The sequence below is a fragment of the Phalacrocorax aristotelis genome, chromosome 1 (assembly GCF_949628215.1).
Source record: "Phalacrocorax aristotelis chromosome 1, bGulAri2.1, whole genome shotgun sequence".
NCBI lineage: Eukaryota > Metazoa > Chordata > Aves > Suliformes > Phalacrocoracidae > Phalacrocorax > Phalacrocorax aristotelis.
Window position 1 is genome coordinate 169,548,910 of NC_134276.1, and position 18,480 is coordinate 169,567,389.

Genomic DNA, 18,480 nt, shown 5'->3' on the forward strand with positions numbered 1-18,480 from the left:
TTTTTCATGTCTTCAAATCAGGTAAAATTTAAGTACAGTGTATAGTGTTCTCATGATCACTTCTCCATCCTGAATGTTAGATATCATCTGTGCTATTTGGCCTCTGCTCCTGCATCATTATTTTTGTTTATTATGTTTTTAAATTGACTCCAATGCAGTGAGTTACTTCAAAGGTTCAAGAGTCATGAAAAGCACATCTTTTTCATTTGAACCCCACAGGGTTCAAACCCCACCCTGTTCTCAAGTAACTCATCACCATCTGCCTTACAATTCTCAACAGTTCCTCTCTATAGTGAAGTCACACAATCCAAACAAAAACTGGTCAGTTTTGTGATGTCATTGCTTATATCGTCAAAATAATGGTTTTTCTATGTGTAGCTGAAGTTAGAAATTATTTATTTCCTCAGCAGACTACCAACACACAAAAATGAGCATTTTAATACTGAGACACAGACACAAACTCTATAGTAAATGTCCTTTTTTTCTACTCCACTCCTTTTTTCAGGACTTTCCTCAGTAGTATAGTCACTAGCTCTCCCTGAAAAAGTTTACTCTCTGTGATGACTGAATTGGAAATCAAGGATGACCTGGCTATTCACATGTTTTTCATAATCTGGGAATAGGCTGTTCAGAGCTGCACAGGATGTGTCTCATTTTGAATGCTGGTTCGTAACCCCTGACTAACAGAGGACATGCAAGGACTATAGATCCAACATTTGCATGAATTACTGTCATCCTTTTCTAGGGCATTGTGTAATCCAGCTGGGATGATGAGGCTTTTCCAGAGCATGATCTAAGGGCCATCAAAATGACAATTAAGGTTTGGATTTTTCATCTGATCCTTGAAAATGGTTGGACTCCAACTCAAGATACTGCAAAATACAAAGAAAGGCCAAAATCTGATGAAACAGACGCTCACTTGAAATTTAATCTCCGCTTACCTAAACAAATCCTCTCTCCTCTCCAGTCATCACTCCCTCTTTCATGGCCCACACTCCCAGACTGATACTCTTTCCTGGGAGGGCCTCCTCCATGGGGAGTTGTAGCCTCCTGGTACCTTTGGTGAGGGGCATCTGCCACCACACTCTTTCCTTCATGTAAGAGATTTTCCAGAGGGCAGGAGACTGCTGACACACAGAAGCCAGCCAGGAACGAAATGTCATGCTGTCTATCACTGAAGCACAGCAAATGGAGCGCCTGAGTACTAACAATCAATGTGTATGATAGCAAATGTTTTCACCATTAATTAAAAGTGAAGAGGTAAAGTTAAATTGAGGTTCTGTGGTCTTTGGTCCATGATCACTTTTACTTTTCTCTCACTCTCTGTTTCTAGGATGGCTGGCAGCTGGCAGGACTCATACAAAAAGTCTAATTTTACCTATTTGCTGCATTTTTGAAGGAGAGAGGTAACAGTGATCTCAAAATGTATGCTTACACCACAAAGGTATGAGGAATAGTTAGGACAGGCTTCCTCCTCAAGGGTGGAAGTTAAGTTCAGAGCATTTGAAATCATAGTGAGTAATAAGGCTACATTGATATATGGTCAGGTCCTGCAGCTGCTGGATACACCTAGACAAAACAATTTGATTCAGGAGAGAATAGAAATGCCAGCAGAAAGGAAAGCCGGTGTCTAGTACAGGAACAGATGGGCATTTCCAAAGAAAAGAGACCAAAGTAAAGGACATGATCACATGTTGCATACTTCAGCTGAGGATTTTGAATTTGTTTCCTAGGCTGACCTGTAAATCCTGCAGACTCCATTCAGAAGACAGCAGGGACATGCCTGTGAGGGTGTGACAGTATATGGCCTTGCAGAGTGGGAAAAGGAGAGAAGGGAAGGCAGACAGTGATGGCAGAGACTATGCCTCCAAAAAGAGGGGTCTCTCTTTTGAAGTTTGGTTGCATTTTGTTCAAACAGTTATACAAGAAGTGCTTTCACAGCCACAGAAAAATAATGCTACTGGTAGCACACATCCAAAATCTGATACATTGGTCTTTTTGACCTGTAGAAATGTCAAGAAGTTCAGGACTATTGTTTCTGAGATCACAGAGCACTGAAGGAAACTTTGATACTCAGAATATCCAGAAATTACATTTCTGTCTCTTTAGCTACCTTGTCAGGCTGTGCCTGGGTCAATATTTACCTGGATCAGAGTTTACTAAGCTTGGGTCAATATTTACTCACATTTTTAGTAGAGGAACTTCATTGCTATGGTAAAGAACAGTTTACTACAGGTGATTGGAAGAAATTATTATGAATCATGTAGAAAGGAGAGTAGAAACAGGCATTAGTGTACTAGAGAATGTGGAGGATGCCGTGCTAGGGAGCTAGCAAATCCCAGGCATGAGAATAAAGATAGAGGAAGCGGAGAGGGCCCCTGAGAGGCAGTCAAACAGGGGATCTGGTTTCATCCCTTCCTGATGGGGGTTGGCACTTACCTAGCTGGTTTACGAGGACTGTGAGGCAGATTTGCCTGCCCGTCTTCCTTACCACAACAACCACAACAATGCTAACCAGTCTTTGATCATCAAAGCTGGGATCTATTAGACGACAGCCCAAGAAAGTGCCTTTTTCTGTAGTGGAAACTTAGAACGAGGAAGAACCTGAATCTCTGTGCTACCCTGTTCGTGCAGGACAGATCCTGTCCTCCTGCTTTGTTTTATCCCATTAACGTTCTGGATTGCAATAAATGCTACCCAATTTTTTTCCCCAGGCTTCCTAAAAGAAAGCCTTTCTTTCCACCCCCAGGGGGAGATATGTTGGCTCCCCATTCTGAGGAGTCTGCAACCTGTGCTGGCAGTGCTGGGCCCCTGCTGGACATGCCTCTCTCCCAGCCCAGCCCCATGCTCCAAGAGCTCTTCCCCCAGGGTATGTTTGCTCCTTTCAGGACAGCTGCTCATCTCCTTCCTGCAGAGATTTCACTGGGCCCAGGCAGAGCACTCAACAACAGCAGGCAGGCAGGCTTCCTGTCTTCTCTCCCACCACTGCCCTTTGAAAGGTCCACAAAATAAGCTGTGAGCAAATGAAGCAGATGCTATCCATCAAAATTTAATAAAAAGACTGTTATATAAATAACAATAACATTCAGTTGCCTGTAACTTTCTGGGAATCAGTATTTGGAGCAGCATGTAGCCCTATAAGTTTGTTAAATCGGAGTAATAAAATCATATAGAAACCGAGATTGTTCTAATCATAATTTTTTTTTTTAATACTGACTAAGCTATAGTCAAAGTAGGTCAGACAAAGGAGAGCTTATCGATGCTAGGCCGTGTGTATGGTCATGGGCCTTAAAATTATATAATGACTTCATATTGCATTTGGTTTGGTTTTGGGTTTTTTTTTGTTTTTTTTAAAGTTGTTTGTATTCTGAGTGACGTAGCAGGGGGCAAAGAGTGGATGGAATACTTGTATCAGAAAAGATCCCACATTCCCATAAAAGGACACAAATGACTCAAAACAATTAACAGGGTACTTCACCAATATTTAGTGTCGTAAGTCCTCTCCCATTCAGTTCCTCAGTCCTTCACATACTCCACCTTGCATTCCAGGAGGGCTAGGATGCCTGATACACACCCCCTCTATCTCTGGGTATTGACAGGCAGAATAAGTGTTTTCATAATTCCTAAAGGTGATAACATCTTTTCCCCTCTGAGCTTCTTGGGATGGACTTTATTACAGAAAATGTAGGAAAATTCTTGCTCGATGGGCAGCAGCTCCTCTGCAGGCAGACTGAGGTCCCCCAGTCCACCCACAGGCACCCATGCTCCACCTGTTCCCACCTTGATCTTCATGTTTTTCCTTGACTCTTCCTAATGCCTAGCACAAAAAAGGAGAGGTGGCTGTCCATCCCCTCCTGTGCCTCCAGAGAGATGACTAAGCTATTGAATTGTAACACCTTTCAACCCCATAACAGATATCAGAACAAATGTATTACAATTTCACTGGGAAAGGATATGAATGGGTTTTGTGAAGCAAACTGACAAGAAGTTCACCCTGACCTGTTCCTCATCAAAATCTTGCTTTGAAATGTTTTTAAACACCAGATGCAGCTGGTGACCAAGGTTCAAATAACTGACATTACTAAGATGCAGCCAAGATTTCAGCAAGCCTCATGGCGACACTTCTGGACAAAGATAAGGCTCTGTTGTAAGCATGAAAGCTTGGAACACCACTAATCATATGTAGAAAAATGTCACAACAAAAATCATTAGCAGTCTTGAATCTAGTGGAGAGGCAGGGGAAAGAAGTTAGCTCAAGGACCAGGGGTGAATAAATGACCCTTGACTTTTAGAGTGAACTGTATGAAGAAGCTGTAATGTAGGATGTCTGATTATACCTTTGTGTTACACTGACCAAAACTAGTAATCAGTTATTCTACCATGTTTTCTTCCACTAAAGAACAATTATCAGAGCTGTTTTAATGGCTCTTCTTGTAATTAAATGAAAAGAATAGCTAAATTGTCAAGATTTTATTGTATTTCTAAAAATTCAGACTTCTTTTAAACATAATTTCACATTTTACAGGCTTTAATTTCAGATTTGCACCTGGTCTTAGCCTAGGGGCAGAAATAAAAGGGTACAAGTCAAAACACAGAGACACAAGTCTCTAGTATTTAGATAGGACAGCTAACAGCACAGGGAAGCTACACATGTTCACAATGTGTTTGGATTACTAAATAAATAGTAATTATTGTATTTGCTCTCCTTTCAGTTTGCTAGACTTTTAAAATTGTGCAGGAATAGAGAAACTGCATTTTAGGTTACATTAATATTTGCCTCAAAACACAAATTACTAAAGTAAAATGTAAATCTGAACAATGAGTCAGATACATTTTTCCTTTCATGCTTTAAAACATCTCCACTGTCTGTTAAAAAACCCAAAACACCAAAAAAACAGTCCCCCAGAAAACAGTTAAAGCTAATTTCCCCTCTGCTTTGCTGTCCTGGTGAGAAAGCAGTAAAAAAAAAAAAAAGCAAAGTTTATATAAAGCAGTTCTAACCACAAATGTTAGAATCGTTCAACTAACGAAAACATGATTTTCATATATATCAAAAACATGCTGTAGTTTGAAGAAATACATAAAAACTATTATTAGGCAGGATAATAGTATATTACACTACATACTACTTGGTTTGACAATGATTACAGCATAAGCAAAGGCAGGTTGATATCTGTTTAAATAGTTTTACCTAAAGCTACCCCTTTTTCCTGATATTAATCTCCACTTTGACTAACTCCAAGATTAATTTCATATCATTTCCTTGAATTACAAATACTATAAACAAGAGGAACAGCCAAGCATTTTTCTCAGTAATGAGTCAGAAAAAACCTAATAGTTAAAACCAAGAAAACTTTCCTAAATATATGTTGTAGGGACATAAATAAAATAAGATGAATTACAGCTAAGCATCTGTCTTATAGTGTACAAGTAGTTTGGGATTCTAAACAGATGAAAAAAGAATAAAGCAAATTAGAAAGGAAAAGGAGGAAAAGAAAGCAAAAGAGCTGATAAAGTTTCTGGCTACAATACAGGAGACATATCATTACCATATGATCTAATGTGGGTGTCAGCCTGGATTGTGTTCATTGAGAGAAACCTTATTTTTTAACTGTGCTATGGAATAGAAGCAGGAGGGTTTTCCACCAAGTGACAGTCACTGAGCTGAACTTACCCCCTCCTCCTTTCCACACCTGCAAAGCCTTTTGCCTGGGTTGAATATTTAGTTTAATTACATCTCAGCTTTGAGAGCTCCTGTTGCAAATCCCTGGATTAAAAGGTACGGTTTTCAGTAATTCTCCTGAACTATGCTACACTAATAAAACTTCAGGCAAGTCTACGGCAAGAACTAGTTGAACTTTAAGAGAAGCAAGGAAAATATCGTACTAAATGTTTAGCAATGTTAAGTTTTGTATCCAGCACTTTTGTTTCTTGGGAACACGAGAATGCATTCTCAAGGGCTGTGCAGATTTCCTACTGTTTATTTGACTGTTCTGTGTCTTGTTTTGATTTGTATAAGCACTGCTATAGTCCTTTCTTTTTCCTTACTGTAAACTTTTGCAGCAGTATATTCTGTTTGCAATCCAGTGATTAGAATCGGTGATGTAGTGAGTGTAAAAAATGCATGAGTTCTTACATTTCTGTTTTAAACTGCACTCTGTGATTTCTTTTTCATTCAGATTTCTTCATATATATTCCAAACATTAATGAATATAATTTCAATTTCAGATTAAAAAAAATACGTTGTAGTTAGTTGGACGGGCTCAGCGTATGTCTTTGTAATGTTAGAAAGTGCTATGTTACAGTGTACAAACAAGGGACTCACATTTAAGTTCCTATGAATGAAATAGTAGAAAACTGGAGTTGAAACTCCTGTTAACAGAGCTTTAATCTCTTTAAAACTTCTGACTCCTGTGTTTCCACATCTAGACTTTATTACACAAAACGGGTAAAGCAGATAATGTAGAATATTTTTTTTGAAACTGCACATATTGTTTAGCTTGTCTTTTGTGGCATTTTTGAGAGAATTCTGACAGTAGATGAACTAATATTTAAAACTTAAGATTAAGGTAAACTGACAAGAAGACCACCAATACAGTGGTGACGTGAACTGATGAAGCATATTTCCAGTGGTATTTTAAACTGAAATGTGGCCAAGTCTATGGTATAGTTTCCTCTGTTTGTGGAAAATTCTTCCTCATTGTAAACACATAATTAAAGCAAATTTAAACAGTTATGTCCTGCAGACATAAATATTGTGTCACAGACCTTTAAGAATTCAGATTTTCCCCCCTATTTTTTTGTAAGTGAAGTGTAACCATTTCTTACTAGTACAGTTTTATACTACTAGAGTATATATTTTTTCCTCTGTTTATGCTCATTTATAAGTGCAAACAATAGGAACAGATATGTGTGCCTGCAGTATGAATATGTATACAAAGACATGCAGACACATATCTGTTCCTATTTCCTGATTAATATGTAGCTTGTGTTTGCTATTTTCTCTGCTGTGTCCTCAGATTAGAACGTTGATATCCTTTATTGTCCTAAATTTTTGCTTTATACACAGCTTTTACTGATTTTATTATAGCTTTGACAAAACAGGGACCAAAGGAAAAGGCCTACTACAGGGTTTAACTGAGATAAGTGAAGTTATCAGTATTAAAGTGAAAAAGTAGTAAAATGTGAAGACACTTCCAAAGTGCCTTTGCATTGTTTTACAGGTTGGTTTTTTTTTTTTTTTTGGTTTGGTTTTTTTTGAGGGGTAGTAATTTAACTCCATCATAAGATCCTGACTGTGCATTCTTGGGATGTATGGTGCTTCAGCAGTGACCCTGGGGAGGGGAATACAAGCAGTTTTAAATATTTTAAAATATTTTAAAAATACACAAATATATAAAAAAGAGCTGGAGGAGCTCTTTAAATAGTACCGACTGCCAGTGCCATGCCAGGTTTGGCGTGCAGCATTCCCAATGTTTACTGATGTTAATGTACATTCTGAAAAATAGTTTGCACTGGGTAATATTTTATTAATCATTTTCACAAGGCAACTTATAACAATGAATGGTGGTGCTTTAGCGAATTTGTTTTCTGGTTTCAGACTATTAATAAATTTCATTGCTGTTTTACAATAATTCGTACATAATAATGATTATTTCAAAAATCTTCTTTTAGATTAAACCCTGGTAAGAACTCATCACCATATATTAACACCACTTTGCTGTGATATCCTTACTTGTCCGTGTGTACTCTGCATGCATCATGGGGGGCTTCTAGGGAAGGGACACAGTCCCAGCATCAGTGGGGGCCAGGGCAGGAGGGAGCACAGGAGGATGGCCCACATGGGGACACTGCCCGCCCCTGCTACATGGCACAAGTTTGCACAGTGCTGAGTTGGGCTAACAGAACAACTGTTAAATGCTCTGACACTCTAGTTGATATTGGGGTCTGCAAAACCCCTCAGTGCATGCAGGTAATATGTCTGCTACAGGAAGAGAAAATACTTTCAGGTCCAACTAAGAAACCAACTATGTCTCCTAAAGAGGCAACAGTACTCCATGTGAAGTCACTTTGAAGTCTTTGGGATGTCTGAAGATGTTAGACACCCATCTTCCTGCTAGGAAGATGATGGAAATGTAAGCTATGGTTTTAAAACACTAGCTATTTTATAAGGTAACCTTTTCATCCTCTCAAGACTGAGCCCTAAAGGTTTCTGAAGGATTGTATTATTGGCATCTGTAGGTAGAAATTCATGAAGGAAATTGAACGCAGGCACAATATAGATTGTATCTAATTCCAGGCCTGTGATTTTTATTTGTTTAGGTTTTTTTATATTAACCTTTCCTGTTAGAGTACCTGGATGTGGAATTCTAGAAAGAGAGGCCTCAGGATACCACTCTCACCTAACAGCACTTGCCCATGTTAGTAATCTACCTGCTAGGTTCCATATGTCAATGTAGACAGGGAGACAGTTCTCCTCCTCCTCTGCCTCTCCCCTAGTCTTTTTAGCTTTCCGTTAATCAGTATGGAGCTGAGTTAACCTAACCCTAACCACGCCCCTAACTGTTGGATAACTTCTCCCAGCTAGCACCCAGACAAGGCATTTCGGAAGTTATTGACCCGAAGAAGGAGGTGGACTCTTTTTGCTTTCATTACAAAGAGCAACATCTATATAGAGGATGATGCCACCCGTTTTAACAAATGGCTCCCAAATAAATGACAAGTTTGCCTTTCTGTCATTTGGCAACTTGAAGGGAGGTTTTTTCATAGTTTTTTTGTGGGTTGTTTTTAGACCCATGAAGGTTTGTAAAAGATAGGCTTCCTTATATAAAATAAATAGTAAAAGAATAGTAAAAGTAAAAGAACAGTAAAAGAAAATATTTTTTGGAAAATTAGCTGATCTATGCAGCCTTGATACAAAACCTGCACACAGCTGTTTTGGAATGTCTCCTCAGCTCACAACAATGCAGGTAGCACAATGTACAGTGTATTGAAATGCATTTAGGCCTAGGTCCTGTGAACACATATTTAAGCAGTTTTCCTTGGTAATATCTACGGCAACACACACTTGCATAAAGTTGCTCCTGAGCATGAAAGCCTGCAGAGTGAGGCCCTGAAGTCCCATTAGAAAGTATGCTGACAATACTGCAAGCATCAATTAAAATGCTTATGCAGTACAAAGCAGAAGATTTTCAGGGTGCGTTGTTTATATCATAAAATCCCCTAGCCAAAAATTTGTAAAGAAAGCCAAGAATATCCAATATAACACAACATTGTTTTCCATTTTATTGTGCTGTTTAAACTAGGAAAGAAGTATAGCTCATTTAAACAACTAAAGGTCTTCCTCTCTCTCCACCCTGTCACTAGATCCTACTCTTTCTCAGTCGGTTTTACTAGGCTATAATTTAAAACACACAGCAAACTGGCACTTTAAAAAAATATTTCTTGGGACATGAAATACTGCATTACAGTGAGTTTGGGAACCTCAGGTTCATCCCCAGGGGGCAAACTCATTTCTATGAAACAAATGCTAATGAAATCAAATAGACTGTTACGTTGGCAGAAAACAGACGCATGGAAAATGTGGCTTATTGTTTTGACTGTTTTGCATAACAAAGTTGACAGAGCTGCCTGTTCCTAATAAATATTACTCTAAATATGCAAACAGATGTGTTTACAGTTGCCTTTAAACTGCTTTGTAAAAAAAAAAAAAGTCTATTGACAAGCAGTTACCAGACTCCTATCACATAACTGTCCTATTTTCACAAATCAGTTTTCATTTATTGAAAGGAACAGTTATGCAATTGGTGGATGTGCTGGACCTCCTTCAGCAGGAACTGTGCAGCTATGACAAACTGCTACTTTTGCTGTAAATCTCCTGCTTTGATCCGTAGGTTCTGCCCAGAGTCGATGAACTAAGCCATGAGGCTGGCTTTTCTCTTCGTCCTACTGCTGCCAGTATGTTTGGCCAAGCCGTTCCACCAGCAGGGCCTCTTTGACTTTATGCTGGAGGATGAAGGGTCGGCCGATATGCCTCCAACAGACGATCCTGTCACATCTGGATTTGGACCAGTGTGTCCCTTCCGCTGCCAGTGCCATCTTCGCGTGGTGCAGTGCTCTGACCTAGGTAAGCCCAGGATTATCTTCATAGGGTATATACTTATATTCTAGCCACGGTTTTGCAGCTGAGGCGGTGAGGATGCTACACATTGCCACTCGGTAACTGGCTTTTTGCCAAAGAAGTGTGCTACAGCTACTGTTAACTAGAATGTACTAGATGAAGTAGGCCATAAAGCTCTGACAAGATGGATGTTTGTTATGACCAAGAAGAATGTTCCATTTTTTTTTAATGTGTATTTTTTGTATGTACATTTCGTTTGTTCTTTGAAAGACCACAGATTTCTGTTGCAGAGAAAATAACGTTTCAAGGCTATTCCTTCAAATGCATATTAAATAAATTCAGTGAGGTCAGATGTAGGGATGGAAACATTTTCAAAGGTTCTAAATTGCATGGTCCAAGCTCCAACACCCTTAATCATACTGTCTAGTACCTCAACATAGAAATCATCCCATTTCCATTGGAATACATGAGCATGGAATAACCAACCCTGAAGCATATATGCTGGAACCAACTTTTTGGAGGAAAGAGCTTGGACACACTCCAAAACAATGAACACATTTTGGAGCTCCTTATTAGATATCTTTTATAGACACTGTTCAAGCTGAAACCATGAGAACCTTTCTCACAAATTCCCCTTACTCCCTCATGTACTTGTCTGCACAGTCAGACCAACAGGATGTGAAGCCATGCCTGCCATCACCGTATTTGACTTTCCCATGCAGAAATCTCAAGTAATGAAGCTGACTTCAGTGAGACTGCTCTTGGTTAAGCCAGTATTATTTAGTCTATGTCAGCGTGCGGTGCAGAAGATCAATTAAAGTTTGTTTTTCTCACAAGAAAATTAGGCATCTTATTCAGTGGACAAATAACTTCTCTTACGATTTTATAGAGTTTATTTTTTTAAAAAGGTCTTCTTTCAGCTGTTTAACTGTATAACTGGGTGTTGCTATTTTCCTGTGTTATAACATTGGCTTTGATAATTACTGTAAAGCATGGCACAAATCCACCAATTAGGACCTGGGTCTCATTGTGGTGAGTGTCGTATCATTACAGAAAGGAGAGCAAAACATTAGTTACATCCCTAGAAACTTCTGTGAATTTAGTAAAGAAAGCCACATAATTACGCTGTTGCGTATGTTTGGCAAAGACCCAGTGAACGATGCAAGCCAAGTTGCACAAATGAGCATGGACTAACCTAGTAATACATTCATAAAGCTTTCACGGTACTGTCCCTTTTGAAAGACATTCAGGTGCCAGATAGTAGCAAACACGGGGCAGGGAGTGGGAAGGAGGTTGCCCCACATGCATGAAGGTCTTAGGCTTTATTATTGTTACACTAGCTATTGTGGATGGAATTTAAGTTATTCTGGGAACTTGTCTCCAGTCTGCTTCAATTCTGCAGAATCTAAGGAGCTTTCCCTTGGTAAAAAAGTAAAGATATTCACACAGGGACCCTTTGTTGCTGTACTTGCTCCCATGTTCATTCAGTTCTTCACACACACATGGTTTGTCAAGGGTTGCACTATAGTCCAGTACCTACAAATTATTCTGGGTTAATAGAGTCCCATATTGACAAGGAGACTCAGAAATACAGCAATTAAGGCCCCAGATCTGTGTTTCCCAGATAATTTTGAGAGCGGTGGTAAGGAGACATATTTTGAGCTTGGTTTAAACCCCCATGCTGTGGATAGTGCAATGAAAAAATTGTGCTTTTGAAGTGACTGGGCTGCCTTTGGGCACGAAGGAAGAGAGATCTCCCTGGGCTTAAAATATGCAGCCCTGAAAAATGAATAATATTTCCCTGGCAGAGCTCAAGGAAGTAATAATCATCTGGAGTTCCCCAGCCTAGGCATTAAGTTTCATCCATCCTTGTCACATGTAGCTATGACAGCCCCTGATGGGCTGTGACCCAAGTGGGAGGCTCACCAGGGCACCGGTCTGATGGCTGCCCCTGCAAGCAGGGCCAGGACAGCTGTGTGTTCTGCCTGCTCACAGGCAAATCTGCCCTCCACTCTCCTCTCTTCCGGCCTTGAATCTGTTTCTGTGGGACTTGGACTCAGACAAGGTCAGATTTGCCTCCTGACTTGAGGATAGCTGGGAGCTAGCCCCAAGAGCTCAAAATTTTGTGGCAAACTATGGAGGTCCTGCCAGGACGACCTAGCATGCTCCTGGGCTGTGGGATGAAGGGTGCTTGGGGCACAGCAATCAGGAAGGCAATGTGCACACGGGAGCCATGAAATCGCCAATGACAGTTCCACCTCCCTGCTAACCACTGCTCCTGGCCCGCCTTTCCCTTCAGCTCCGGGCATTTCCAACCCAACCAAATTAGTTACCTCCCTCCCCCAAAATTATCAAACGTAGTCATCTAGTCCCATGGGCACTAATTGAAGAAAAACTGCAGGCAATAACAAGACTCCTTTCAGGGATATATTAGGAGCTTACTAAATCAGGTCCCACAAAGGAAAGTTGAAATCTGGATCAGGATCCTTTCTTCCACTCACTCTTTGGTGTGGAAGGAGGGCTTTCTGCAGCCATGAGCCTCTGAGTGCAGAAAGCGTGTGAGAGCAAGGCAGCTGACGGACCCTAGCATGGGCTACTTATGGAGAGGTCTCCTCTTCCTCAGAATGCTTCTTTTTGTGCCCAAAGGGGCATTTGCTATTTGCAAACTCTTGCTTCGTAAGGAAAAAGCCAACTGCCTGACACAGGAGAACTATTGCATCCAGGGTCTAGGTTTGTCCCTTGTCTCCTGAGCACTGGATGGGAATAATCATAGAATCAGAGAACGGTTTGGGTTGGAAGGGACCTTTAGAGGTCATCTAGTCTGACCCCTCTGTGGTGAGTCAGGACATCTTCAACTAGATCAGGTTGGACAGGGCTCTGAACAACCTGACTTTGAATGTTTCTAGGGATGGGGCATCTACCACCTCTCTGGGCAACCTGTTCCAGTGTTTCACCACCCTCATTGTAAAAAATTTTTTTCTTATATGCTGTCTAAATCTACCCTCCCTTCGTTTAAAACCACTACCCCTTGTCCTGTCACAACAGGCCTTGCTAAAGAGGTTGCCCCCATCCTTCCTGTAATCCCCCTTCAAGTACTGGGAGGCTGCAATAAGGTTTCCCTGCAGCCTTCTCTTCTCCAGGCTGAACAACCCCAACTCTCTCAGCCTGTCCTCACAGGAGAGGAATAATAATAATAATAAAATCCAAATTCAATAAAAAAAAACAGTGAAAAAAATGCCCAGTAGTCCAATTACACTCGTCAGCTGAATTTTTGCATTCCTGTACTTTTAAGCTTCAGTCACATCTTTCTAAGCACATACTTTTGAATTAATTTATTTTGCCTCCAAGCCAAGAGCTGAGTTAGCAGGAAGGAGAATGCTGTCTTCTCACACCCCAAAGAAAAATTCTTTCTGAGCTGTGGTTACTGACAGATTGAGAGCAGACCCCCATCCTTACATGAGATGTATTATCTTTGTGCAACAAACTCAAGGACCTCATCAAGGAGGGTCATTGTACTATCTTTATAAAAGTGCTGCTTTTTCTGAATCTGCCTCCTGTTACTAAAAGGGAGCCACAGGTTCACTTTTTAATCATGCCTTGGTATAAGGCACTAGTATGCTATAGCCAGACTTTCCCTAGAAATCACAGACATCCTTATTAGCAGGTGCTACAGGCAGGGAGTAACTGATATAGCCGATCAGAGGCAACTCTTCTGTTTTAAAATAATAAATACAGGGGAGGTGTGAAGTCAGGCTGGCCAGTCAAACATGCCTTGTAAAAGCCCTAGCAAGGATTAACCATTCCATTAAAAGTCTCATCCTCCCAAAGGGAGTCTCAAGAAAATGTTCTTCCCAGAGTGCCCTGGTAGGCAGGAGGATGCATGTGTGATTACTCAGCCTTGCAGTGGATGCAGAATGCTCCATAAGCATGTGCAGAGGTGGTGGTCACAGCTTTAATTCACCTTCAGATAGGTCTGGCAGCCCCTTATGAAGTGAGCAGTGTCTGTGCTCTGCAGTATGCAATGAGATCACCGTCCTTGGAGACTTCACAGGACGTAAGGGGGTGCCTCCAGCCCTCTTGCTGTGAGCATCCGTGGAGGTTTTGTGGTCTCCAAAAAGTGTGCAAGAGATGGATGTCAGTAGTCAAAGTTCGAGCAGTATTACAGTTGAAATTGGAATTTTACTCCCAGCTCAGAAATGCAGGGTTTCTCCAGCTGTAAAGTAAAGAAGGGAATATTAAAGCTCAGTATGGGTGTTGGAATACGTGTTTGAAAAGCACTTTGGGATCAGTGGGTGAAAAGCTCACAGATATGTAAAGCATTATTCCGGGGATCTGGTAACATGAGGCAGTTTATCTGAACACATACGTTCTAAACTGTATTAAGTGATGGCTCTTCAATATCTGAACCATGGTAATGTGACAACGGCTAATTTATTTGTTGACAAAAGATGATTTATCTCATTGTATAAAATCTCCCAGAAACATCTGAACACCCGTTTTCCAATCATGACTCCATTTGGGAACCTCATCTCTCATTATAAAGGAAATTACTTCCTTTTGGATATACCTTGATTTGAATTTCTGTTGTCAACATAAAATCTTCTTAAAAATATTATGTACTTCACTGGTGATCAGTCTCAGTCATTTTATGAGTTCAAGAAAACAGATAGGATTACTTACTATTGTGTCTTAGCTTTAGAATCCCTGCCATTATTTGAATGTTTACCAATCTTTCAAAACTATAATTTTTAAATCTTACAGGCTTCTAAAGATGTATTAAGAAAAAGCATGGATCCTTAAATGGCCAGTCATTCGCAAATATAATTTGTAAAGAAAAATTTTTTCCTTAATTTACATTGTAATTGCTGAGCCTTTAGGACAAGTTATTCCATGTTTCATGTATTTCTTCCTTCTAACAATAAGGACTAGAGACTTACTCCTTTTATGTTTAATAGAAGCTGAGACTGTCATGAAATCCCCTGACTTCATGGAAGTGGATCATTTAACAAAAATATTATCAATAAAAATGGTATCGTGAAATTTGGGAACGTATGTTGTCACTTATACTAAGAGTAACCTGTGCATCACAACACCATGGCCTTAAAACTGAAGACTAAATGCCTTTTTGGACAACATTCTTCAGCCAAGCATATCTTATGCTGTCATCAAACACAAATCTTTGGACTTTCCACATCCTAACTGGGTGAATTGTAATACTCGAACACGTTAGAGATCAGCCTGGAGGATCTATATGAAGTATTACAGGTATTATCTGTAACATGAGAGTGATCCCAGGTGGTGTTAGCTCTCTGAGAGTCATCTGGCCTCCTTTCACAGTCATGGGGAGAGTTAGGCAGCTGCCCCGTGGGGCAGTGCAGCCTGTCTAAGGTGGATGTCAGTGACAGAAAGGATACATCACTCTTGGAGAACTGAACTGCCAGCACAGGCTCTTAATGACCGCTTGAGGTCATACAACTTACTTTCAGATTAATGAAGCTATGTGTGATAAAATTAAAGCACGGAAAAAATAAATTTGGGTTACCAGCATTATTTTGTAATAAATTTGCCATTGATTATTAATTTTTTTATATATATATTCTGCTTAGATACAATTTTTGGGGATGCCTTGGAAGTTAAAGAAAGCATGAATTAAACCCCTGTACTCAGTACATCCAGAAAAACTATTAAGTCAAGAACCCAATAATTAATTAGAAAACACCTTTGAAAAGTTGTCAAGAAAAAAAGATATATATTGGCCTGGATGTAGGCTGGTTTTTATTAACAAAAAGTCATTAGCTTTTGCCAGTGTAACAGTGAAAGACAGGCCTTATTGCATCGCAACCTGAATTGCTGATGTTCAGTTCCAGTTGATAAACATGATTTTTGGTGAAAATTAATCCACTCTAAATACATACCTTCTTTATTAGCTGCTTACTCCAAGGTAACAGTTACCAAGTCTGTGTGTTGGTTTTTTAATTTTTATTTTTATTTTTTAGTTTTGTTTGCTTGCTTCAGACTAGGAAATGCCATTTAAGAAAGCCTAGTGGCAGGAATAGAAATCCTGACTACTAAGTCCAAGTGATACAAGAAGTGACTGTTTTCTGGTTTGCACTGTGACAAGGGTTCGTTTCTAAAATTTTCCAATGCACAAATAAATAGCTAATAGATAGCTGGTAAAATGTGAGTCAATTATTATAAGTCATAGCAGGTGATAACAGTGCTTAAAACATACTAAATAATCACTGCTGACACCTATTAGTGTTATGGACATCCGTAGTATGTGTATTATGTTCCTAACACATTTATAGGGTGTATTACTTGGTAAGACACGTAACTATTTAAAAACTATCTGTGCTTTCTCAACATAAAGCCTGTGCTATTCAACTGTGAAAGGTTCCCAGCCAAGTCTTTAGGAAGAACAAGATAGTCCAAAGGTTCCTTCCCAATGTTCACTGAGAACCCACTGCCAACAGGGAGGAGACCTGGGAATTTGGGTCCTATGTGAAGCCACCAGTGATAACAGCAAGGAGCTGTCAATACTAGCCTCTAGCTGCTCATGAAAACACTGCTTGCAGAGTCCAGTTACCATGGTACTTAGAAAAGATTTTACCTTTAAACAGATTTTCAAAACTCCTCTCTCTAACCTAGATTTGGGATTGTCTTCGCCTTATCAACTTTGGCCTCACTGGTCTATGTCCTGGATCTGCCATGTGATTAAAAGGAGGAAGTGGGCCAAAGGGAGACAAACAGGTTACAGAAAAAGAGTATTTTTCTGAATATACTTTTATCTTTTCCTAAAGTTCAAATCTAAGAATATATCCTTCAAAATGCATTGCAATTTATTTTCTTTAAATTTATTTGTCCTGCTTTACATGCCTGCCCTGACAAACAATATTGAAAAATGCTGGAATTCTAGGTCTCTTTGGTTGTATTATATTTAAGGACTCATTCACGCAGAACATTATTGTCCTTTGCACTATGAAAGCAAAGTAGAAAGATGGAGTAGAACTTGGTCATTGGCTTCCGTGCAACGAAAGAGATGGGAACAATGAATATGGACACAAAAGGACCTTAAGACCAAGGACCATGCTTGCACAGGTTTCTTTTGGGGGGGGGGGAGTGTTGAGTTGTGGTTTTCAACTTATGGGACCGATTATGGGACTCAAACAGCTCTGTACAGATGACCCTGTTGTTAGCAGGGTTACATTTACTATATAGGCAACTCTACTGCAAACTTCTTAGGCAGTCAATAAGGAATGAAAAAGGTGAAAAGCAGTATTTAAAGAATTTGTGTGCTCTCTAAGTGCATGCTCTTAAGTGAAAGGGCACCCAGGAAAGCATCCCATACCAGCTTTGTTTTTGTTTCCTGGGATCTATTTGAAGTGCCTTGAGTCGCTACAAAAATCTGTTAAGGAGAGGATGCTTGCAGTTTTAATTTGAATAAGAAAAGAAATGCAGTAAATATGCATATTTTAAAAAGCAGTGAAAACAAGAAACATTTTCTGCCCACTTAATTTAATGGCAACCTTAGGGATTTAATGGCAAAACAACAAATGAACAGATTATTTATAGAAATGCTACAGCTTTTAAAACATATGCAAGTGTAAATGGGGCTACAGTCTGATTCTGTAATACATCATCAGCTCAATAGAAATGTGCAATAGGTCATCCCAGAACCAGTTTCTTCCTGCACCTCCTGCACCACCTAAAATGTGAAAGCCTAGGACAACCTCAGTTTCTATGCTGGACTGCATGTTTTCCTTTCTACTGCTCCAGTGTAGGCCTCAGAAAGTAAATAGGCTTTGAATGAATTTGTATTTTAGGGTGACATGGAAGAAGAATGTTTGTAGTGGTGCAATAACCAAACTCTCTGGTGAATATGTCTACCTAAGAGGTGTAGGAGCAAAAGCATAAGTGAGTTAATCAAACAGGACTAAAAAACTATATTATCATTCAGCCCTGATGCCATTTTTTTCAATAAGTTCAAGCAGGTCTTCAGCTTTGATTTCCACAGCTTCAAATTGGGAAGATTATACTGGTCCTTTGCCACTTGGAAGTAAGAATGGGAAAGGAAAGGTGAAGAGTGCTAATAAAGTTTGTATAGTAGCAGTAGCCCAGAAAATGTAAAGAAAAGAACGGATAGTATGAACATAAAAGGGAAAATCTTGCTTTTTCAAGGGAAGCTATAACAGAAATGGTTAAGAAAGGAGATGAATAGAAAATTTCAGACTCAGGAAAGGAAAAAGGAAGAGGGAACTTAAGATCAGAATTGAATGAAAATGTTACTGTTTTCAGGGTTCGGGGGCAAAACTTATTCTATCTCCTTTAAGATAAGAAGAGGAAGAAGTCAAACTCTCTGC

The 18,480-nt window shown here is 39.7% G+C and overlaps 1 protein-coding gene across 1 annotated transcript in view; it reads left to right on the forward strand.

Annotated features, from left to right (window-relative positions):
• Nucleotides 1-5,289: 5,289 nt before the first annotated feature.
• DCN (decorin) overlaps nt 5,290-18,480 on the forward strand; it is a 41,384-nt gene continuing 28,193 nt past the window's right edge. Inside the window, exons 1-2 of the mRNA XM_075080669.1 lie at nt 5,290-5,779; nt 9,894-10,126. Of these exons, the coding sequence (XP_074936770.1) occupies nt 9,922-10,126 (205 nt within the window). The 5' untranslated portion in view covers nt 5,290-5,779; nt 9,894-9,921. The remainder of the gene's footprint in view (nt 5,780-9,893; nt 10,127-18,480) is intronic.